The 24,945-nt window shown below is 46.0% G+C and overlaps 1 protein-coding gene across 4 annotated transcripts in view; it reads right to left on the bottom strand.

Annotated features, from left to right (window-relative positions):
• GHR (growth hormone receptor) overlaps positions 1–19,789 on the bottom strand; it is a 206,012-nt gene extending 186,223 nt beyond the window's left edge. For 3 of the 4 annotated variants that reach the window (XM_036309527.1, XM_036309528.1, XM_036309529.1), the window contains exon 1: positions 19,317–19,788. In XM_036309527.1, coding sequence (XP_036165420.1) covers positions 19,317–19,356 — 40 coding nt within the window. In that variant the 5' untranslated portion in view covers positions 19,357–19,788. Of the gene's footprint in view, positions 1–19,316 lie in introns of all 4 variants that reach the window. The other variant, XM_036309526.1, reaches the window with a different exon arrangement.
• Positions 19,790–24,945: the final 5,156 nt, after the last annotated feature.

Below are 24,945 nucleotides of genomic sequence, written 5' to 3'. Positions count from 1 at the left end.
TGGCACTGCTGGTCATTATGTAAGGGGGACACAGTAGGGAGCACAGAGTCTTACCACCGCAAGATGACAAATGGGGCCACTGGCAAAGACTTATTCTATAGGGCACTGGGAACCAGTCAAGAATTTTGTGCATAAAATAAGGAGGTCTGAGCTGAGCTTAGGAAATGGTCGCTCTGGCCCAATGTGGTCAACAGGGAGGGTAGGGGAGACGGCAAAACTTGGCCAAGCAAAGTTTGTCCCCCACCCCCATCCGTGATCACAAGACCCAGCTGCATCCTCCTTGGTGAGGACCTGCATGATCCAAGGTGGAGAGGGGGCTGCTGCAGACCTGGGGATCTATTTGAGAGCACAGACGCCTTTTTGTGCCTCTTCAGTGATACTGAATGAGGTACTAGAAGGCCACTGAAGAAAACTCACCAGAGCTTAATTATGCCAGTTGGTTTTTATTAATAAATAATAAAAGATAATTATTTCCTTACTGACAGGCACTCAAATGATTATCATTAATGTAGCTTCATTCTTAAACAGTTGGTTTCTTCCAGATTCCCTAGGAATCTATCGACTATTAACCATAGGAAAAACTTTTTATTCCTTTTAGGCTGGTCAATGGTGTTTGCGGATTCAACAACCTGCAGATAAAAATCTAAGTTTAACATGCAAAATTATTGCACCAGTCATAGGACTATTCCAACAGCAGGGTGAAGCCGTTGCAAACTGTTTGCACAATTAAGATCCGTTCCAAACTTCCTGGAAACAAAACCAAGTTTAAGTGCCTTCTATGGCTCAGCACCATGATGCACAAGTATATGTGCAATTTTATTTAAAACTCACAACACGGGCTGGAAGAGGTTAATGGGGGTGGGGGGCGGGGAAGAGGATCTATGTAACACTCTCAACTGTAAAGATTTAAAAATATAAAAATTAAAAATAAAACTCACAACAAAACCATTTTGCAGGTTGATGAAAAAGCTTATATGGCTAGAGTAAATGGTGGTCAGGATTAGTAATTTTAAGTAATTTACTACCTCTAGTAAATTTAAGTAACTTAGTTCTGCGCTATACTAGTCTGCTCAGGCTGCCATACCGAAACACCACAGACTGAGTGGCTTAAACAACAGAAAGATATTTCTCACAGTTCTGAAGGCTGAAGTCCAAGATCAAGGTGCCAGCCAAACCTGTTGCTGGTGAGGGCTCTCTTCCTGTCTTGCAGGCAACCGCCTTCTCACTATGTTTTCACATGTCAGAAAGAGAGTTCTAGTGTCTCTTCCTTTTCTTATAAATTCACTAGCCCTGTTGAATTAGGGCCCCACACTTAGACCCTCGTTGAATCTCTATCACCTCCACACAGGTCCTATTCCCAAACCCAGTTACAATAGGGTTCAACACATAATTTTGAGGGGAACACAAACATTCAGTCCATACAACACATGGCTAGAACATGTAAGAGCAGGATTTGAATGGAGGCCTAAAGCCCATGATCAGTCCACTTCTCATGCTGTCCATCTCAGAGTGGGAGGTATAGAGTAGTTTGAACTTCAGAAAGCTAGGACATCATTATTGTGCTAAGATAACTTATCAAGTCTCTAGCCTGCTAGCAAACAAAGAAATAGCCCATTCAGGTCGCTGTGCCCGTGTCACACTCCTGGTCTTTCCATTTCTTCTTTCCTTGCTTACAGGCTCTAATAAATGAAACCAAGTGAAATTTCTCATGATTATACTGCAGATCTCCCTGTCTAGCATTTCACATCAGGGAGCAAAGCTGAATGACAACCTTTGCCTGAAACACGGGATAACAAAAAGGAGCATTTAGCCTTTGGAACCGAAGTATAAACAAGCAGGTAACTCATTATTATGTTTGACGTAGTCAAAAGCCGAATTTATTACTGCCAGAAAACATGTATTGAGGGAAATGATTTATATAGCTTCTCTAGTTTGGCATCATTTCCTTTTGAGTTAGAACTTACTAAAGAGGTTGGCAGTAAAAACCCTCTCCTCAAAGCAGAAATTTGCATTAACTGAATTTGAACAATAGTTAAAACTTGTAGTAATAAGCAACCCTTAAAAGACTTGAAATTATCCTGAAACTAACACCACCACCACCACCCCCAATACATACTAATTTAAAAAAGAAAAACCCCTCAGTGTCTTTTTCACAAACCTTTAAAGAGAGCAGGAGAGATTACAGAGCTCAGAGAGTTTATCCCTCACTAACTCCATAAGATTAAAAGTTAATAAACTTTGGTTTTATATGTGCCAACCAGGGAACTTTATGAGAAAGCTGTTTTAAAACAAATGTTTATTTTTATCCCACAATATGAAAAACAAAAAATTTTCTTGGGCAGCAAAAGTATTTACTGGGGACGATTGTAATTTCTTGGCTGTTTTCTAACTGCTGTCATGGTTGAATATGCTGCGGTAATTGTGCAGAGCATGAGTGTTAGTAAGCATGCACACAAACCACCTATAAAAATTCACATACACACACACATAGGTATGCATAGGCATACACACAGGTGTACATATGCACACAGGGACAGGGACCTAGAATAGTTCTCACTCTTTTTTTTTTAAAGGCAGCTATTTTTGCCATAGCATCCAGACAATTATGACAAGCACACAACCACACATAAAACGATGACTGACAGGCTCAATTCATAATTTAAATTGCTTAACAGACAAGAGATACTATGCCCTCACTCCCCTTGCTTCCCAAAAATCTTTTCCTGACCAGTTGGCATGAGCTGTGCAAAGACAGTCACTTCGTGTGTCAACTTATTGTGGAGGCTGAGCCACAGGTAAGCAACCTCTCAGCCACAAAGACGAGACGTGGCTTCCCCAGAAAAGACAGTCGATCCACACCAAGACTGCTGGCTCCCAATCACTTGCTTGCCTGCCTGCCTGCCTGCCTGCCTGATTGCCTCTTAACCACTCCCCTGCCAGCCTGAGCAATGCCTAACTGCTCCCCTGCTGGCCCAATCGCCCCCAACTGCCCTCCCCTGCCAGCCTGGTGGCCCCTAACTGCCCTCCCCTGCAGGCTTGGTTGCCCTCAACTGCTCTCCCCTGCTGGCCTGGAATGATAACACCACCTAAGTTCATAGGATGGCTGTCAGGAACAAATGGGATATTTATGTTAAGCACCTGGAACATGCTGGGCGCTTAAAGTGCTCATAACTTATGTTTCGTATTGTCATCCTATATAGCGCATATAATCAGGTTGATAGTGTAGTTTTTTTTTTTAATAGAAAAAGGACTATTTAAGGACTATCCACCTGAGCAAGAGGCCCTACACAAATCAAGTACATATTTTTCAACCTGCATAAAGCAAAATCCTATTAATTCAAATACGCCGACTTAAATCTCATGCCAGGCAGCTGCCAATTAGCCACACAGAGCAGACCCCGCCCCCTCCTCACAGGTACATGCTCTCAGGCAGACACACAGCAGGAAGCCACATGGAGGGGGAAGGAGGGCCAGAACCTGAGGAGCCTTCCGCACATAGCACAGGAAGAAGTGAACAAAGCCCTGACAATGGCCTCTTCACTCCCTGGGGAAAGCCAGGCACATCCCAACTAATGACCCAGCTCCCAAACAGGAAAGAATGCAAAAGGGGAGGGGAGCTTCATTAAAAATCCCCGGAAAATGAATTAATCGTCTGCTGTCTTCTCCCTCTAATCCTCCCCCACTCCCTCACACACACACACAAGTAGCATTGGGGGGGGACGGACGGTGTTGCTATCTCCCCTCCCCCTGACCTGGGATTTTCCATCGTCAAAGATTAAGTCCCCTTTGATTTCATATAACAATTAGTTTATAGATCAAGGTGTCATTTGTTTGCCATCGGTTTTCTGGCTTTGGAAACAAGCAATTCAAATACTTTTGAGACTTTTAAGACCATCTAGTTCAGTTTCACAAATGAAAAGGCCGGTCAAGAGCCAGGAAGGTAACACCAATGAATGAAGTGGTCCCGGCAGAAACTGTGGTTTACTTTGTTGAATTTTTGCCACTCACAAATAAAAGCCCAATTGTTGCCCAATCTTTCCATTTTTTTCCAAGAGAAACTGAAAATCTTTTTTTCCCCCCAAATGTTGGCTACTAATTTAATAAATAAGTAAGCTCTGTACCCACGTGCAGAGAAAAACTCACCTCTGCATTTTCATATGGGACCTCCTCCAGTCAGTTTCAGCCCTGGCTTCAAAAACAAAAAGAAAAAGAAACACCTGGAAGCTTTGAAAATGTGCCTGCTTGTCCCCTCCTGCAAGGGCAATTCTGATTATTTGGTAAGCTTTCAGGTGATTCTAATGTGTAGCCAGATTTGGAAACCTGGCCTAACCTGGCCTAACCTATTAAGATGAAAGGGCGGTCCGAAGATTAAAGCAGCCTGCAGCTAGCAGGAGACGACGTACACACTTACCCCAACACCCTGTTAACGAAACTCGTAATTTAAGTGCTACCTTTTTGCCAATGAACTAGAGTTTTAGGTTTCGATATATGTAGTTTGTAAATATTTCAAATACTTCCCCAGCAGAAGTATTAGTTTTCAATGCTAGAGTCCCCTTTTCCTAAATCCAGTGACCATCATGCAACATTGACATCGGACCAGACACTCCACGAAGGCAAAGGACTTGTCAGTCCCTCCCTTACCAGAGAGGTGAGGCGCACCTCAATAAGAACTTGCTCAATGGATGACTGTAGGATTTTCTAAGTTCTACTCTGTGTAAATTAGGACTAAAGTTCCATGACAGCTCAAAAATCAATGCCAAGCAGAGAAATGTCAGTGACTAGGACCAATTCGGAGGAAACACACACTGAGGTCTCAGCTATCCAAGGGGAGGTTCACTAAGGTCACTGTTGACAATAAGTGAGGGCACAGCAAACTGGTCACAAGGGCCCATTTCAAACTGGTGATAAGAGTATCAAAGAGTTGCCTGTTCCTTTTACGCCGTTGAGGGAAAGCTTCCGTTAGTTTAATACTGTATTGTCTACCAGAAATGTTCTGGTAGAGAAGATCTTAAATGTTCTACACACACACACACACACACACACACACACACACACACACGACTATGACAGGTGACGGGTGTGTTAACTAACCTTAATGTGGTGATCACTTTACAATGTATACACATATCAGATCACCATGGTGATCTTAAGCTCACACAAGGTTATTGCCAATGATAGCTTAATAAGGCCCTTAAAGTACATTAAAATAAACCAACAAACAAAAATTTGCTCCTTTCGGTAATGCACCCTGAGCTTAAGCCAGACCGTCTCTGTTCAGAACTCTGTGTGACATCAGAGTAAATGCTGATTGGACTGAAGTACATCTTCAAATCCAGAGATACTATAGGCAGTACCTCCTGATACAGGGGGGCCTTGACTTACGAGTGTCCCAACTAATGAGTTTTTTGAGATACCAGCTGTCCTTCGGCCGATTTTTTGCATTGAGTTGATAGAGTAATTTGAGTTAACGAGCTCCTTAACTAGCTCCTTAACGAGCTCGGTCTCGGAACGAATTAAACTCGTAAGTCAAGGCCCCACTGTACCTGCCTAAGTCTTCCGCTGTGATTAAAATCAGGAGAAATCGAATGCTGTGGACCCATTAGAAGACTGTTTTGATTGTCACAAATTGTAGTGCCCGAAAACATCCTTAAGCCGATTGTCTTAAAAAAATAAAATAAAAGCTCTCCAAAAACAAAACAGGAACAAATAATTATGGTCCAAATGTCTGTGATTCCTTAGAAATGCTGCGCTTTTTCTATTTTCCATCATTATAGTACTACTGAAGGAATGTATAGAAATCAGAGGTTATGCTTGCATCTTAAAATTAGGTAGTGACCTCGTCTTTCAAGCTTGAATTCATTTTTATTTTTAATTTTATCTTATACAATGTGTAGACAGTTCCCTGTTCTCTCGCATTTAGAAGTATAAACAACATAAATCTGTTAATTCTGTAATTTTTATAATTATTATGTGACCCAACCTTATCCTTCAAACCCTTTATGGGCAAAAAAAAAAAAATCATGAAAAATCAAGAATATTTTCAGCCCTGACTGGTTTGGCTCAGTAGATAGAGTGTCGGCCTGCAGACTGAAGAGTCCCGGGTTCGATTCCAGTCAAGGGCATGTACCTTGGTTGCAGACACATCCCGAGTAGGGGGTGCGTAGGAGGCAGCTGATCAATGTTTCTCATGGATGTTTCTAACTCTCTATCCCTCTCCTTTCCTGTCTGTAAAATATCAATAAAATATATATTTTAAAAAAAGAATATTTTCAGAAAACTCACCACCAGAGACTGGAGGAAACAGAAAAGCAGAGTCATGTCAAATTTATAAATTAAAAAGATTTTAAACTACCATAATTACTGGATCACGAAGTCCTTCCCTAGCAGAGAACACACTGAGACGGTTGTCTTACTGCCTATGGGTGTTCTCAGAGTGGGGTATTTTCTAGTGACATCACCACTAATATTTTAGTGCTTGATGGTGGCACAGTTCCATCAATGAATCTGACTCATGTTGATTCATTTTTCTATTCGCTGGATTTTAAAAGGTATCATATTTCCCACTCAATGTGCATCAGCAATAATGTTGCCCTCTAAAACCTGTATTATCAAACCAAGCCTTCCAACATTTTTATCAAATATAGAATAAATCCATCCATTACTAATTACTAAATGCCCACCATGGGCCCAACCTCCAGCACATTGCTGTGCTGTGGAGGATATTAAAAAAAAGTAAAAAAAAAAAGGTTTTCCTTTGATGAATTAATAAACCATAACGAGGCTTTACACATTAGGCTCCTTGGCCTCTGAGATGACACTTTAGCATCTACTCTGTCCCATTTTTCACTCTTATTTGTCGCCTCCTCCACTTTGCTTCTAAATGTTGGAGTTCCCTGTGGCTCAGACCTGTGCTTTCCATTCTCACTTCATTTTCACCCTGTCTGTGATCTCACTTATCTGTGTGGAAGCCACTGACTTCCAATTTCTTATCTCCTCTGATCTAGGACCCAAGACAGCACTGCATTTCCTTGTGTATGTCTTAAAAAAGGCCTCCAATTCAAAATGTCGCCAACTAAACTACTTTCTTCCAACCTGTACCTGGCCACCCTCCAGTATTCCACATTCACTTTAACCCAATACCTGGGAGTTACCCGTGGTACCCCTCATCCAGTCATGTCCAAGTCAGCACTAAGTCCAATCAACTTTACTTCATAAATAAATGGTAAATCTATTACCATACATAATAGTAAATCCATTCATTTCTCTCTATCTCCACTACCCTGGTCCAAGCGACCAATATCTCTGGCTCACAATAGACTCATAATCCATCTCCCTAAATAACTCTCCCCCCTCCATCCAGTTTTCAGAATAGAGCCAGGTGAGCTGCTTAAAATGCAAACCTGGCTATGTCACTCCCTAGCTTTAAAACTTTCAAGGTTTTCTGTTGCTCTTACGATAAAGACTGTAACTCAGGCTGCAACACTGTGTAAGATATAGCCTCTGCCTGCTTCTCTGGACTCTTCTCAGATAATGGCCCTCCTCACTCTCTGAACTCTGACCACTGCTTGTTCTCAGCTCTCAAAAGCACTGGGGACCTTCTGGCTCCCGTTCCCTCTGCCCAGACTGCTCTTCCTTCTCCCTCCCACTTTACTTCTGAAGACTTTATATATCTCTTTTGGAAAGCCTTCCCTCACCACCAAGCTCCAACCTGGATGAGGCCCCCTTATAACTTTATTTCACACGACTCTTTATTTCACAACAGTTCTTAATTATACTTGGTTAATGTCTTTCTCCATCCTGGACCACAAACTCCCATAAGGCAGAAGCTAGTTCTAAATCGCTTATCATAGTAACCCAGCAACTAGACCATTGCTCTGCTGGGCAAAATGTCAATTGAATTAATAAGTGAGTGAGTGAGTGAGTGAGTGAATGAATCATGGTAATGATGGATCTTTATACTCCGGCTATCAATACTCATCTTTATCCTCTCCAACAGCACAAACCATGAATCAAGATCAAGAGACACTAAGAAGCCCGGTTCAATATGAAAGGTAGTTTTGAGAACTCAGGGTACAAGCTGCATGGAGGGGAAAACACTAAAACGAGAACTGGGAGGGTCTGATCTGGGTTCTTCGATTTGAGCAAGGAAAACAGCATCTCTATGCTTACCACGCAAGAACTAGCCATATCTGTTTCATAAATGAATCCCTTAACTCATGTAAATCCCTTTGTAAATACATAAGAAAAAAATCCCTTTCACATATTTTCTTTTTTTTTTTAACAAAGGCAAGTCACCTAGGATCTTCTATAAGGACTTAAAGTGACCCCAATTCAGTACCTCAATATGTCCTTTACATTTATACTTTAAATATCTCTCCAGCTTTCAGAGTCCATCCTTAAATTAACATTATGGTGCTATATCCCAATATCTTCTACAAAGTCTTGGGCTTAAGCTTAAAAGATATGAATCAAAGTCTAAGTCACTTATTAAACTGCAAGTGGCCATAAAGTGGAGTTAATGCCTTTTGTCGGGCAGAGCAAACCAAGCAATGGCTTGACCTGCGAGCTCTCAGGACCCCCTGCAAAAGCTGAGTAAAATTGCTAGGGAAGTACATCTAAATCATGTAAAGTACAAGCTCCCCGATCGTTTAAGATCATGAGCGATAACCTACCAAACAGAATACTTCCTGAGTTTCCCCTCGAGGATTTTTTTTAAAAGTTCAAAATGCTATCTTCAGCAACGTGGTTATTATTCATAGCCTTCCTTTGTAAATCATGGATTTTTAAAGCCGTTGTCCTTTGAATTACAAAGTCCCAAATCCCAGAGAAGTCTTTATACTGTTATGTTAATTGGGCATTAATATTTACTGCTTACATTCAGCAGCATGTTTTTCTCTGGAAATTTTTTCCTTGTGGTATGAATATTTCAAAATTTATAATAATAAAAGCATAATATGCATATCGACTGAATGGCCAAACAGCGGAACAACCATCTGGATGACCATGCTATGACACCCACTGGCACCAGGCCAGCCAAGGTGGGTGTGATGCAATTGGTCGGGGGGCTCCACCATCGCCCCATGATCACCCAAAAGAGGGAGGCCCAGGTCACCGACCAGCAGGCTGTGGTGGGTGGGCGGGGCCTCCCTCTGTGGGGCAATCAATCTCAGGGCTCCCAGACTGCAAGAGGGCACAGTCTGCGCTGAGGGACCACACCCCCACATACCGAATGCATGAATTTCGTGCACCAGGCCTCTATTTGAGATATAATAACATTAAGACAATTTTCTTTTTAAAAAATGATCAAGGTATTAGGCTACCTTAGTCATCTTCTGCTGCATAACAAATTAACCCCAAACGTAAGTTTAAAACAACAAACATTTATTGTCTTCCAGTGTGAGAGCAGGGGCCGGAGGAGGCTTAGCTGGGTGTCTGTGGCTCAGGGGTTTTCATGAGCTTGCAGACAAGCTTTGGTGGGAGGGGCTGGAGCCATTCTGATGTTGGACTGTGGCAGGCTCTCCCTCCAAGGTCACTGTTATGGTGGCTGTCAACAGGCTTCAGTTTTACAGTGGCTGTTGGACTGGGGCCCGAGTTCTTCCTACCACACGGAGGGGGGACTCCCTCAGTTCCTTTCCACATGGGCCTCTTCGAAGTGCCGCTCAATACATGGCAGTTGGTTTTCTCTAGAGTGAAGGATCCAAAAGACAGCAACCCAGACAGAGGCCACAGTGCCTTCAAGTGACCTAGTCTCCAAAGTTGCCCATCTTCGCTTCTGCTTTCCTCTGTTCATTAGCAATGAGTCACTCAGACCAGCCCACTCTCCAGGGGAGGGAATTTGGATTTAACCTCTCGAAGGAAGGAATACCAAAGAATTTGTGGACATGTTTTTAAAAGCCCCCCCTGGGCAGTAGTGAGAAGCAGGAGAGATGGACACATTTGGAATTAGGAAGATCTGTGTTTTATTTACTTGTTTTTAATATGTTTTTGTTGTATTTTAGAGGGAAAGAGAGTGATAGAGAAATAGAAACATTGCTGGGAGATAAACATCATAGGTGGGCTGCCTCCTGCATGCCCTTCACAGGGGATCGAGCCCACAACCCGGGCATATGCCCTCCTGGTTCATGGGTTGATGCTCAACCACTGAGCAATCCTGGCCAGGCAGAATATCTGTGTTTTAATCTGGACTGTATTACTTACCTACTGAGGGGCTTTTTATAATTATTTAACCTCCTCATGTCATAGTTTCGCCAAATGTACAATGAGGTAAATCCCAGGAATCTTGTGTGGGATTTAATAATATAGCATGAAAAAGAGCTTGGTATAGCCCCTAGTCATAATAAGCACTCCCTAAACCTTGTCCACATAACAGTAATTAGTGAAGCAACCTGTTTATTGAGAGCCCACTAAGTAGATAATACACAGTCCTTCGAGCAGTTAGGAAAGTAAATCCGAACTTGGACACAGAACGTGCTTTTCCCTCTAGAAATCTGAGGGCTTCCTGAAGAGAGGCGGTCAGAAAGTAGTCTCTGTGACATAAGGAAATAGATAGCAGGTTTAAGCGTCTTTGTTGGTTGCTTAAGAGTGGCTGTTCCTTCAACGTAACTCTCTCAGAAGCAGAGCCTTTGGCAGGAGTGGAGGGGGGGAGGAGGCAGTGCTGTCAGCTGGGCCTTTCCTCTGGACACCCCAGGGCCCGAGGGGTCTTGCTGGAGCACAGTTTACAAATCTGCACTAACAGATTGTGCCTGTAATCCCAAGTACAAAGGGTCAAAGGTCGTGCTTTAAAACCATGTCAACTTAATATAGCCATTTAAGTAAACAGTGTCATACATATGTTCTACAAGGAAATCTTGTTTCTCCTTTTAAAAACATGCAATGCTCTAAACGTTAGAGTCTGAAGGGAATGCCTTTCAGTCAATCCCGGCTTATTTCTTCGAAGGAAAAAATAAAAGACCATTTTTACATGATTGTCCTTTCGTATCTCCGTAGATCTCATTCTGAGCCAATAATGCGTGTTTCACATAGATTGCGTTATTAGATACTAACTCTAGGCTCCCCACAACTTGTAATCAAAGCAAAGATAAACAAGAGGCCTTAAAGCCTCGTCTTTTCTCAATTTAGAATTAGAGGTTAGAGGAATTTCAGCGCTGGTCAGCCTGCATATCCACACTGCTTATCATCCCAGAGTCAAAGCTCAAATGATTGAGAAGAATTCCTTCTTTCGAGTTTCGTTCCCCGAGTGCCAAGGCGACCAAGGGTAATTTTCCTGTGGGCTACTGCAAGTATAAAGATTAGTCAAAGATTTCATTAAATATTCCATAGCCCTCGTGTGGCATTTAAAAAACAAAGCCCACCAAAACACGGTAACTATGGAAAGACTGAAAAATGGAGGCCAACAATCCAAACTCAAGCAGATTATAAAATACATGAATTCTTATACAACATCAATGTCCTGCTCTTTAGAGCTGCTTGCTTCCAAGCCTGTTATTAGCCTGGTGTCAAAACTTTATTCTTGGCAGATGGGCAATTTTCTGAAGATCTTTGTGGTCCATGTCTTTGGATACCAAGATAGCAGGTTTGACCAATGTGAGGTAGGCTTTGAAAACAATCCACAGATTCAAGGTTAACTTCATCCAGCTCACGTGAAGTATACCAGGCGCCCACGTCTATTGCGGTTTGATAATACAGATTTGTCAGAGACTGCAGGCCTAGCCACATAGCACCCAGGATAGGGGCTGGGCAAGCGGAGAGGAGCAGGAGTCACTGACTAGTGTTAAGAGTATAGGCTCCAAAGTTGTCAGAAACCAAGTTGTAACCTCTGCTGTGTCATTCACCACCTATGAATCCCTGGGCAAGTGCCTAAAATCCCCGAGTCTCATTCCATCCTTCTGAGGTCCCCACGGCCATGTGACTCACAGCAGGACTAACTGTGACCTGCACAGACAATGCCAGGCACATCGAAGGCACTGGGCTGTGTGTGACTTAGTGGGTCCTGCTTCACGTTTGATGTTGAGGACACATGTTCAAAGTCCAAGTTCTTCTAAGTCATCACACTGCTGTGAGTAGTTCTTAGCTAACTGATGGAGACTCAGCTACACGTGTCTACTGAATACGTTTTGTTCTTACTGTTTTTTTCTTTGAGAACACAGGCTGTGTCCAACATGATGCTGGATGTCAATATCACTGTCTTTTCATAGAACTTACTATCTAGTGACAAAGACTAGTTAATTGAACATAGGAGAGGATCCAAATAAAAGTGTACGTATAATGGTTAAAAACTGTAAAATTAAATGCAATGCGATATTCTGGATTGAATCCTGGGACAGAAAAAAAAGGCATTAGTGGAAACACAGAAACTCTGAATAAACTCTGGAATTTCATTTATAGTGTACTAATGTCGGTTTCTTCATTTGGACAAGTACACCATGGTGAGGGTTAATGTTAGGGGAAAGCTCATCAAGGAACTCTACATCTTTATAACTTTTCTGTAAGTATGAAGTGAGTCCAGTGCAAGTAGCCTGTCCCTTCCCCAACCATATCCCCTCCCCCTACAACCTCACACTGACTAATTTCTAACCGCCAGCACCCGCGTCACTTTGGCTGAAGGCTCCCTTTAGCATCCCAAGACTGCTTTGCTCTGCCCAGCATTAGTGCCCAGTAATTACTGACTGAGGAAAGTTGGTGGGTAAATATTCAAACTCTTTCAACCCTGGGTAAGAGGACTCCAAGCTGTGTGCTTGGCCTGGGCTCCCAAACTCTCTTCAAAAAGATCACTGATCTTTTCTTAAGGGCTGTAACTTGCTTGACAATGCTCACGTGAGTGGCTCCTTGCCCTGCCTCATTTCACTTTCCCAAATGAAATTTTACCTGAATCCTTATGTCGTGGTCTGCTTCTGGGAGAAATCCAGACCAAGGCATCACTCCTGACTATATGTGCTGATGGAGAGAAGGGCCTACTGAATGTGTCAGTTCACGGTCACGGGCTGGGGGAGATCATGGGTGCCCTGGGTTACTTTTCAGTTCCTGGAAAGAGCTCCTCACTCCATACTGTGAAGAAATCGCACCAAATTACAAATACACTGGGAACTGACACACTCGAAAGCCACACATTTTGGGATGTGTAGAAGGGAAGCAAATGTTTGAAAAAATGCTAACAGAAATTTCCATTCTCAAACGCATGCATGCATTCATTCAACCAGAACCTACTAAGGATTTTCTATAGGATGTAAAGTGAACAAAACAGAAAAGGTCCTTACTTTTAGGAAGCTTACATTTCTGTCAGTGGACATGGACACATGCACACACACAAACAACCCAGGAAAACAAATTAATAAACAAGATAATATTAGACAGTGATAAGTGCTGTGAAGAAAAGAAAACAAGCTCATATGATAGCATGACCTAGATGGGGGAAGGTTACTCTAATAGGGACCAAAACATGTGTAGGCTTTGGTGTGTACTCCTCTGGGGACTCCATTCTTATGTCATGTCGTCACAGGCTGCCCTTTACCAAGAAAGGCCTTTTACCACAAACCCATCACCCCAACTGGCCAACATTCGACTGTCCCTTAACTTACCCAAAGTCCCACCTTGTCTAAGGAGGGTCTCCCAACACCGGCAAATAGAAATCTCTCTTACAAATATGTGTACCCAGGAATGGCTTTTGTATTGATTCTTAAATCCAAACTTCATAAGGCACCAATAAACAACCTGTCACGGCTGTTGTGTGGCAGTGGTCTGGGCAGCCTGGCGGAGACATCACAAGCAACTCATCTCCGGACAGCAGCCCCCTTCTGAAGGAGCGAAATTTCAACAGTTCCAGTGAAACGGAGGGTCCTTAGGACTTTGGTTAAATGTAGCTTAAGTCCTAGCTCTAGAAATCCTCTCTCTCTCTCTCTCTCTCTCTCTCTCTCTCTCTCTCTCTCTCTCTCTCTCTCTCTGTAGGTCCCTCAAGACCTAGCCTTTGCCCCAATAATCAGCAACCCCTCAGGCAGCAGAATAGCCCAAATCTGACTGCTGGTCACAGGTCCAGACCCCTGCAGGCGAAGATCACATCTTGACCAAAGTTGTTTCAGGAGAAATGAACCCCTGGCTACTTTTTCACAGGGGTGTTGGAACAGAGGTCAGAACTGTCCTCAAGACCTGAGGAAAAGATTCATGATCCTTACCTCACCTCTGACTAGTAAGCTCCCTGGAGGACCCAGAACCCCTAACCCACGTGTCCTGTGACTTAGCCCTAATCTGTAACCTACATGCCTCTGGGTTGGTCTATTCAATAGTAAGCTGTTTCTCTCTCCATCCTGCAAACTCCTGCTCAGGCATTTCTTTGGGCCAGTGCACAAGCAGGTGGGCTCTGATATTGGGGTCCTTGTAACTCAAACAAAAGAAGCAGTTGGGACTCACTGAAGCCGTAACTTTGGTTAACTGGGAAAGAAGGAGGGGAGGAAGTAGCAGGTGGTATCAAGCGGATCTTCTATGAGTGAAGGTTTCAAGTTTCCTCTCCCCGAACCCCTCAAAAAGGTGCTGCAGAGTCATCTCCTGCTGCGTGCCCTACCTGCCAGGCTGCCAGGCTGTCAGGCTGCCAGGCATGGTTTGGCTCATTGAAACATCAACAGCCTTGTGAAGTAAGAATCACCACCCCCATCTGGCAGATAAAGCTCCAAGAGTTGAAGTGATTTGCTGAGATCATGAAGGTGGTAAATGGCAAAGCCAGATTCAGATCCCATTAGACAAGCAAGATTTGCGATTCCAAAGCCTGCTCCATGCCCTTTCGAGAATGTCAACCTACCCCCAGGCTTTCACAGTGGTTGATGCCTCAGAGGGCATGGGCCAGCCCTAATCCACAGGCAAACAGAATTCCTGGACAAGTGTCACTTATCTCAATTCACAATGTACCCACTCAGCTAGTTAACACAGATGAATGACGAGATAAGCAGCATCCTATTCCATGGTCCCGGTCAATGCTGACAGAAGGGAATGTGATGTGAAGAAAGAACCTTGGGCCCAGCTGGTGTGGCTCAGTGGTTGAGTGTCGGCCTATGAATGAGAAGGTCAGGGTTCAATTCCCACACACGCCAGGGTTGCAGGCTCGATCCCCAGTGTGGGGGGTGTAGGAGGCAGCCAATCAATGATTTCTCTCATCATTGATGTTTCTATCTCTCTCTCCTTCTCCTTTCCTCTGAAATCAATAAAAACATATTTTTTAAAAAAGAATACCTTATAAGGTAGGTTCTACCTGTTTGTAACATGCGGCTTCAATTTGCTTGTCTTCAGAACATTCTACATCTGTTTTTAGGGGGTTGGTAGTCCTTGAGGGAGAGAAATTAAGTAGCTATTTCTATTGCATGTAGAAGTCAATAGACCATGGCAGTATTACTTCCCATAGGTTTATAAAAAGTTCAGGCACAAAGAAATGTTTGGAAACTATTATCATCATGTTTTGACTAAGGATGATTAATAATCTGAAAAGAGTGAGTTGTTATCGTGTTTATAGGCTTAAAATTAGCAAACAGTGCAGAGAGATGGCTCAGAAAGCCCATAAATATTAAGCTGCCTTCATAGATGTAGAGTCCAGAACTAAGGATTTCACATCTGTGTTTCAGACGGTACACAAGAAAGTGGCGAGGATGTGGAATCTAGGACATAGTGGTCGGGGTAGAGAAGGGTGGGACCCCGTGTGGGTGAGGAAAGGCTACAAGAATAGCCAAAAATGGATTCAGGAAGAAGGAGCACAGTGTTTGCTTTCAAACACAGTACCTAAAGGGAAGAGGTTAGACCAGGGGTGGGCAAACTTTTTGACTCGAGGGCCACAATGGGTTCTTAAACTGGACCGGAGGGCCGGAACAAAAGCATGGATGGAGTGTTTGTGTGAACTAATATAAATTCAAAGTAAACATCATTACATAAAAGGGTACGGTCTTTTTTTTTTTTTAGTTTTATTCATTTCAAACGGGCCGGATCCGGCCCGCGGGCCGTAGTTTGCCCACGGCTGGGTTAGATTCACTGTGCGTGGCTCTAGCAACTGACCAGTAGGCCAATGGGTGGAAGAAAATGTCGATTCAGTACAAGTCAGAACTTTCTGAGAATGAACCACCTAGAATGCACTGGCCGGCGAGGAAGAGACATTCCCATCCGATTAGTCCCAGGAAAGGTGGGCTGGCCCATTTACAGGGAGAGTTACTCATTGGCAATTCATGTACCTGATAGAGCAGGGGTCCTCAAACTTTTTAAACAGGGGGCCAGTTTACTGTCCCTCAGACCGTTGGAGGGCCAGACTATAGTTTAAAAAAAAACTATGAACAAATTCCTATGCACACTGCACATATCTTATTTTGAAGTAAAAAAACAAAACGAGAACAAATACAATATTTGTATTTGCATGTGGCCTGCGGGCCGTAGTTTGAGGACCCCTGTGATAGAGGGTAAACTCTAAAGTTGGTGATCAGCCCAGTCAACCATTTCATTGGGCACATTATTTACATCATACTGTTCCAGGTTGAAGAAAATCACTTGCCAAAAAGCCATCCCATTTCACCTTGTTTACACCACAAGTGGAGAGCTGACCCCTGTCTTCCCAAGCTTCAATTCTCACCGATTCAAGATTCACAAAGTGGGTAGGTGATTTGAACACTCATATTATTTAAATGATTACCAAAGAGATTATAGGGTGTGTGTGTATGTGTGTGTGTTGTTGTTGTTGTTTTAAAGAAGGAAAAGTGGTTTGGATCGACACGTGAACACACTAAGAAATAGAAGTTACTTTTATCATTGACATGTTTTTTAAAAAATTGTTCTCTAAAAGCCAACCACATCTCCATAATTGTGCAATTTACCAGTGGAATGACAGAGAAGCTTTAGCTTTGGGTTAGCAGATTTCAAAAAATAAAACCCACGCCTTTTTCTCAGCTCCCTATATCGCTGTGCGGTATTGTCGCTGCACTCAGATTTATCTTTATATTAACAATGCTCACCAGCGGATAGCCAGAAAAGCTCGCCAAGTTGGACCAACTTCAAGATGTGTCTGTGTGGGGGTGCTTCATGCCCTTGGCAGAAGCAGGCCGCACCAGGCCCCATTTATTACTTTATGCTATAAACATCATGTCCTCGGCCAACGAGAAACCCAGTATGACAATCCCATAGGCTACCAAGCACCATAAACATCCGTTAACACAGGCGCCACAGACAGCACAGGGAAGGCGTCGTGCATCCATTTTTAAGTGGTTTATGATGTGCAGTCTGCTGTTTAAAAACTAATAATCAAAAACATAGTCCCAAACTCTGCCTAGAACAAATATTTACAAGGCAAAGTTGTGCTTGGTTTGGAAAAAAACTAATGTGCTTACGCTGGCACTTTGTCATTGCATTGATAGACTTGCATTTCACACCTTGGCCCATTAAGGGCTGGCTCTCCCGGGCATGCAGGAGACCCAAACTGCAATTTCACTTTGACATCTTTACTCCACAAGGAAACCTGACTGTTGACTCACCAACGTTCCTTAGACCCACATGAAGCAGAAAGTCTACGGGGGGGGGGGGGGGGGGGGGGGGGGGGGGGGGGGGAAGGACATGAGGCCTGGGACACGCTTCCGCTACAAATGATGCTCGCCAGGTCCGCCGGGAGGGAAATCACACAGAACTGGCGACCCCTTGAAATCCAATCTGGGACAACTGAGCTTTGCTTTCCTCAAAAGGAAACAGAATCCCCCATCACAGAAAAGGTGGGACCAACAACCCTGTCTGCCAAACCATTTTATTTTGTTTCTAGCCAGCATTTTAATTTCTGGAAATGTTTCCATACTAGTTACCTCCAAGATCTATCTGTTAGTACCCCAGGGAGAAGGCCTTCGAGGGTGACCCAGGTGGAAACTAGCCTAGAACACCAGCTGGTCAGGGCACAGAGCTACCACAGCTGCCAGGAAAGGTGAGTGCCTTCCCGGGCACACATGCCAGGGAGCCTAATAGTAAACACCCCGGGGAACCCGGGAACATCTGGTCTTCACTATGGGCAGCAGCACCCCGGGATTCAGATCCGCAGCTCTGACTTGGGTTCAGGTCTCTAGGGTTCTGTCCCCTCCCCTTCCCGTGCCCCCCCCCCGCCCCCCCCCCCCACATTTCCTAGAATCCTCTCCCGCCCTCGCAGGTCTCTTGAGAGTTCCAGAAGCCACCTCTAGCCCTCTGCATCTGAAAGGCAATGTGTCTAGAACTGTCAAGTCCGTGGCACTTAAATCCTATGCAGGAACTCCAGCAACGTCCCAGCCCTCAGGCCTCCTGTTACCTTTCCCTGCCCCTTCAAAGGTCTCCAGGCGTCACCCACAGGCAGGCGGCACCTCTCTGGCCTCCTCCCCCTGCACACCTTACTGGCTCCCGCGCCGACACGCCTCCCAGGCGCGCACACACGCGCACACGTACACCCTTTGGGTACACACTCCCCGCACCCTGCCGCCCGGCCCCGGCCAACAAGCGTCCCCCTCCGGGTCATAGATAAAGCGCTCGCCCCCAGATACACTTCCCCTCGCACCCTCAAGTGGGTGACACTGCCAGGCACCCTCTGAGCAACCCCAGCGCCCCAGACACGCGGCTACCCCGCTCACCGGGACCCTCGCGCCTGGGACACTTCTGTCCAAACTCCGAGCCTGCTCGATTTCATAACCGCGCGTGTGTCCGGGCCGGGGGAGCTCGGCTCGCCAGGATTTCCACCCGCGCCAGCTCACGGGACGGTGGCCCTGCCCCTGCTGACCCCAGCTCCGCGGGGCCCGATGCCGGGCTGCAGCCGCCACCGGCGCCGCCGGGGACCGTGCGCTTGGGGAGCAGCGCGCGGGGTCGACGCGCACGGCCGGTGGACTCCCCTGCTCGGCCGGCCGCGCCGCCCGGGACCCCTCCCGGCCCCGGCCCCGGCCCCGGCCCCGGCCCCGCTGACGATGTCAAACAGAAACACCCGCAAAACTTTTCCAGCAAAACTATCTGTGGAGAGAGCCCCTCCAGGCACCGCCAGCACCAGTCGGAGCGAGTGCCAACGTAGGGTGGCCCTCCGCTCGCCCCCAAATCCCGGCTGTTCCCCACCCGACACACACACACACACACACACACACACACACGCGTCCACAGAGTGGATCGGGTTACAGCAACCCACCAGCAGAAAACAACTTCGCGGGGAGGAGGGGAGCACAGCCAAACCCCAAGTCGCCCGGGGAAAACGGGCGACTGCACACAGGAGACGGAGCCCCATTTTCATAAACAACTGGCGTCCCAGGTCCACTCCCAGGCGCCCTGGCACCACCAGGGGGAAAAGGAGAAGCCGACGCCGGAACCCCCTCCGGTACCTTGGAGCCTCGCCTCGGGATTGAGAGCGCGGGTTCGCATCTGCGCGGGGGCCGAGGGCGCGGGGGGCCTCCGGGCCGAGCGGCCGCAGCCCGGGGTCCCCGCCGCTGCCCGGGCTCAGCAGCAGCCGCCGCCGCCGCCGCTGCAGCCGCCGCCGCCGCCACCGCCGCCGCCGCTCCCCGGACCGCCTCCTCTTCCCATGGCTGCGCCCAGCTTGGCAGCTCCCGGGCTGTCAGGCTCGGGGAGAGGGAGGGGGCGGGGTGAAACGGGAAGGGAGGATGGGGCGGGAGGGGTGGGAATCTGCGGCCGCGGTTCAGCGGGGGTCACGCCGCGCCTGGCCCGCCGCCCCCGGGACCCGGGCTGCCGCAGCGGGGGGAAGCGCGAGCTCGGGGCCGCCGGGGCGAGACCCGCTGCGGAGACGCCGTCCGGGCCGCGCACTCCGAGAGCCGGGATGAAGCGCTTCCCGGCGAGGACTCGGAGTTAGTGCGTGTCACCTCCTCCGGGCGGCGCGGCTCCCCCTAGAGGAAAGTATTGGTCGTTGCAGGACTGCCTTCCTCTCCGCCCACCCGCTTCCCAAAAAGAAGGCAGGACCTAAAAGAGCTGAAGTGCTGACACCCGGCGTCGCCGCGAAAAGCTAGCTCCCCGCGGGACCGGGGCGAAAACCCCGGAGGTAGCTTAGAAAGCGTGATCGCCAGCCAAACATTGCCTCTCTCCACGTTTAACCAATGTCCAAACTCCTGCTCAGTGGGGTGTGGTAAACACACACACACACACACACACACACACACACACACACACCAGCCTAAAGTAGGAAAGACCTTATTTTAAAGGTTAGAAGACGAAGGCAGAGAGATGAAGGAATTTACCAAGGGCACCGGGCGTGTTAGGAGAGAGGTCTGTCCAGAAGCCTCGCCCAGGGCTGCAGGGAGCCCTGACACGGGCCCAGCCTGAGGACTGTCCTTGCCAGCCGGACCGGGTTTTAACTCCCCGGCCTGGACAGAGTTCATGTGTCAGATCCGGGCCTGCCCACCTCATTCCCCTGCAGGCAAAACAAAGGAGCCGGGAAAGCGCTCCTGAAAGTTAAGCCTGTCATTCTGTAAAGCATCAAACTCCCAGTCACCACATGCCTTCCGAAGCAGAAAGTACAAAAGTCCAGCTCCAGGTTGTCTGCGATCTGAAGGAGCAGCGAGTCCTGCTATCTTTTGACTATTTACTTTATTGCCGACTGCCAGCTGTAACGTCATTTATCTAACAGCTTCGGCTTACTAAACGACTTCTTCTTTTTTTAAACAGGGCTCCCTGACACAAAGCCAAGTTTATACCCAGACAGAAATGTTTAAACAACTTAAACTTAAACCTAGTGTCTTAACACTAGCATAAAAGATCCCCGGGCATAAAGAGTAGCAAGAGGGGGCCAAGACTTGGGTAGGAACACAGGACTAAATACTTTAGGGCGGCAGATGTCACATAAGATACCCCTGTTTTAAAAGAAAACCAATTAGTGGAAAATTCTGTTGCTAAGAGTCCTTTCTAAGGCTGAGTTGTGGCTCAACAGCCCCACCTTTCCCAGGCAAAGACACTCAGAATGACAGGAAAGATTCTAGAAGGGGTGTGTACCATCACTGTCCCATAGGGGGCAGGAGAGAGGTGGATGTTGATTTGGAACTGGTCCTGTTGTGTCTCACCCCAGTATAAAAAGACCTTCTTTCCCTAAGACCCTCCCCCAGTCCCTCCTTGGCTGGGGAGCTAGGCTAGAGCAGTAGGGGTGCTAGGAGTGCTTACCAGTGTCTGGAGGTGTTCTTTTTTCTTTCTTTCTTTTTTTAGAGGAGTTGCTCAGGTAAAGAAAGACAGGTTAGGACACAGGCAGGCAGGACTCCTGATGGGTGGTCAGCACATGCCAAGCTGGTGAAAGGGCAAGGCTGACAGGAGCAGAGACCCGGCAGCCCTCAAATGCTGGCTATGCTCCTGTCTTAGATGACTTCCCAAGTTGGCTCTTCAGACTCTGGCACCACCAAGTTCTTTCTCTATCCCCTCTTTTTAGCCTTTGATGACCCCCACCCCCACCCCCACCCCTGGAGCTCAGAGAACCTTGACCTCATCTAGGAGGTGCCAGATGGATTCACGAAATACTTTCTAAGTTCTATGGCCGCCTTTGGTAGAAAAGTAATATGCACAGAAGACCTAGGAAAAGACGTACCAGTTAATATGAAATAGTATGGAACCAGAAGAAACTTGCAATGTGCAGGAAGGGCAGGCTTTACTTCGAAGTCCCATGAATAAAGGTCCCTGGGTCTCGTGTATGACTATGTGTAGGTCTGTGGTGGTAGATGTCGCTTTGTGTTTTCCAGGTTATGGGGGGAAGTGTACAGGAATTGAGATGACTGATTTGTTATGAGTGAAGGCACACCAGAGCACCTTTTCCTTATGACACCTGAAATGGTACATGCTCACACCTCCCCAGCCTGGAATATCCTACTTTGACCTCATGGGGAAGTCTCCTTGACCTTCGAGTTTCAGCTCAATTGTTTAGTTCCTCTCTGAAGCCCTTCTGGCTGTTCCCACCGGTGGAGTTCATTAATTACTCGCCCTTGCATCTGCAACAGCAGAGGCCTCTGTGCCTACTTTCATGAAATACTTCAGTTTTTATCGATGTGTTTGTTTTCCCCATTAATTATGAGACCCTTAATATTTGTGCCTGAAACGTCCAGGTTAGTCCCCAGCAAATGGTAGGGTGCCCGAACAATGTTTAAACTAACCTGAATGGAAAGTAATATCTCCCGAATTTGGGTCTCTCAAACCTAGGTCTTTATACAGAGCTCAGAGAGCCACACTCAACATGCTCTCCTACTCCATGTTCCGAATCTGTTCACTTCCTGACTCCACAGCTGGCACCGGGCCTGCACCACCATAATCTCTCACCCGGGTTACTGCTCCAGCCTTTCTACTCTGCTGGTCTCCCTCATCAGCACCCACCGCCGCCGACAACCAGAGTTAGTCTAAACTCAGTTACCAGTGGGATTCTTTTCCAAACTAGGTCAGATTGTGGCATTCCTCTGCTCAAAAGTCTTCATGGTTCCCCACTGAAATCTGAGTAAAATTCAAAATGACCTATGAGGCTCTCCATGAGTACCTCTGTTCTTGACCTTGTCTCCTGCTACTCGCCCCATCACTCAGCCACCCATTCTGCTCCAGATGCCCTGGTCTCCTGGCTGTGTCCTAAGCAGGCCAGGTGCCTCCTCACTTGGAGCCTCCCACTGCCTCTTCCCTCTGCCTCAAACATCTCCCCCCAGTTCTCCTCCTGCGCTTCCTTTAAGTCTTTGCTCAAATTTACCTTGTCACTGAGTTCTATCTTGATGGGCCTATGTTACCCTGTTACAGCCCACCCTTCCCCCAACCCTGTTGCAAATCTCTGCTACAACATGGCTGGAAAGATAGACTGTATTTTAAAGACAATAAAAACAATTATAACGTGATTCAGATAATGCCTATTCAACTGCGGACTTTCAGGAATTGTATCTCCCCAAACTATACAACTCCACAGTATACATTCCTTAAGTCCACAGTTATCTGGGATGAGCTTTGGTTACAGTGATGAAACTTTTTCTCAAAACAAAACACCCAAACCAGCATTTTGTAGCTGCTTCATTTTGTTGCGTTTGTGGTGGAAGAAGTAGGCTTGGCAGCCAGGAACCTGGGGACGTTGTGTGAGCCATCTGTGATTTCATCAAGCTCACAGTGACTCCATTTCTTGGTCTATAGAATGACCAAGGAGGGTTGCTATCATTTCAGCTGTAAAACAAATTATTGGATTGATAATTGTAATGGTTAATATTATGTGTCAATTTGGCTAGGCCACGGTATTCAGATATTTGTTCAAATATTATTCTAGGTATTTCTATGAAGGTATTTTAAAGATGAGATAAACATTTAAATCAGTAGACTTTGAGTAAGGTAGTTTATCCTCCATAAGGTGGGTGAGCCTCATCCAATCAGTGGAGGGTCTTATAGAAAAAGACTGACCTCTTCAGAAGAAGAGGGAATTCTGTTGGTAGACTGCCTTTGAACTTGAACTACAGCATCAATTCTTCCCTAGGTCACTAGCCTACCAGCCTGCCAGCCTCCCCTGCAGTTTTGGACTTGCCAACCTTCACAACTGCAGTAGCCAATTCCTTAAAACAAATCTATCTATCTATCTATCTATCTATCTATCTATCTATCTATTATCTATCTATCTATGTCTATTCTATTGGTCCTGTTTTTTCTGGAGATCCCAGACTAACACAATATTCATTGGTAAATTCTAAAAATAAAACACACTTGCTTTAAAGAATTTTTTTTTCAAACAACACTGACTTTCCATCCACTAGATTCTTTCAACAAATGTTGGAGAGTCTGCACCTCAGACTCGTTCTGGGAACTTAAGATGCATCAGAAAACACAGCACACCACAAAAACCCTGCCCTGAGGGGCTTGCATTCACGTTGGGAGAGACTGGTGATAAATGTGATAAGTAAATCACTGGAGGGCTGATTAGAAAACCCGATAGATAGTAGGATGAGGGCTCAGGAGTGCCAGGGAGAGGGTGAGGATGCTGGAGCCCCTTCCTTGCCCGACTCTGCAGGGTGCTGTGGAGTCCAGCGGGTGATGGCTGTGTAAGAGCTGCCTGACCAGGGTAAGCGCTCTGCCCCAGCCCCAGCCCCAGTGCCCAGCTGCACTGGTGGAGAGGATGGCAAGGGAATCACGACAGGGAGAAAGCAATCCCCATAGGAAGCGTTTGCCTTTCCTTTCCCATCGAAAGGCAACAGGGAGAAAGCTAGTTCATGATTGGGAAATTCTTAGCCAAGACTTATGAGGAGGTTTCAGAGCCAGAATTAAAGCTTCAAATCACCATTTATTTTTATGAATTCGAAGGGTTACGGGTTTGATTCCAGGTCAGGGCACATACCCAGGTTGTGGGTTCGATCCCCAGTCGGGGTGCATACAGGAGGCAACTGATCGATGTTTCTCTTCCTCTCCCTTCCTCTCTCTAGAATCAATGAAACACAGGTGAGGATTAAAAAAAAGTAATAATAAGAATGTCAATTCAGAGCTCAAACAAACGAAAAGGAATTTGATTGCCTTGACTCTTGGGTGGATTCAGAACCACCCACAGGACAGCTCGGGGCTTGGGAAATGCCACCTGGTTGAAAGGAACAAAGTAAGATAGGTCTCAACAGGAACTTAGGAGTGAAGGTTCCCCTTTAAATCAGTTAAGTGTAAATTTTTTTAAAAAATTTAAAAACATTTTTGAGATTATTTTCTCTATCCTCCCACCAAATGCCAACGCTTGTTTTTTAAAATCACCCGATAGACCGTCCTCCAGCTTGTGTCTGGATAATTACATTGGTGAGTAACCCACTCACTCCCTCGCTGGGATGTGTGTTCCATTTTGCATCTGCACTCTCTGTTAAAAGTACTTCAGCCAGAATCTGCTCTTCTATTATTCATACCTGGTTTTATCTCTGGAACACAGAGGGGGAAATTTAGAAATTAAAATTTTCTTTTCCATGAGACACATTTTCCCATGTCTCACCGCCAAGTTACCTCTTCTCCGGGCCAAACATATGCAGGTCCTTCCACCGCTTACAGACC

The sequence above is a fragment of the Myotis myotis genome, unplaced genomic scaffold (assembly GCF_014108235.1).
Source record: "Myotis myotis isolate mMyoMyo1 unplaced genomic scaffold, mMyoMyo1.p scaffold_m19_p_5, whole genome shotgun sequence".
Classification (NCBI taxonomy): domain Eukaryota; kingdom Metazoa; phylum Chordata; class Mammalia; order Chiroptera; family Vespertilionidae; genus Myotis; species Myotis myotis.
Note: the sequence above shows the minus strand (reverse complement) of the source record. Positions and strands in the feature narration are given on the sequence as shown.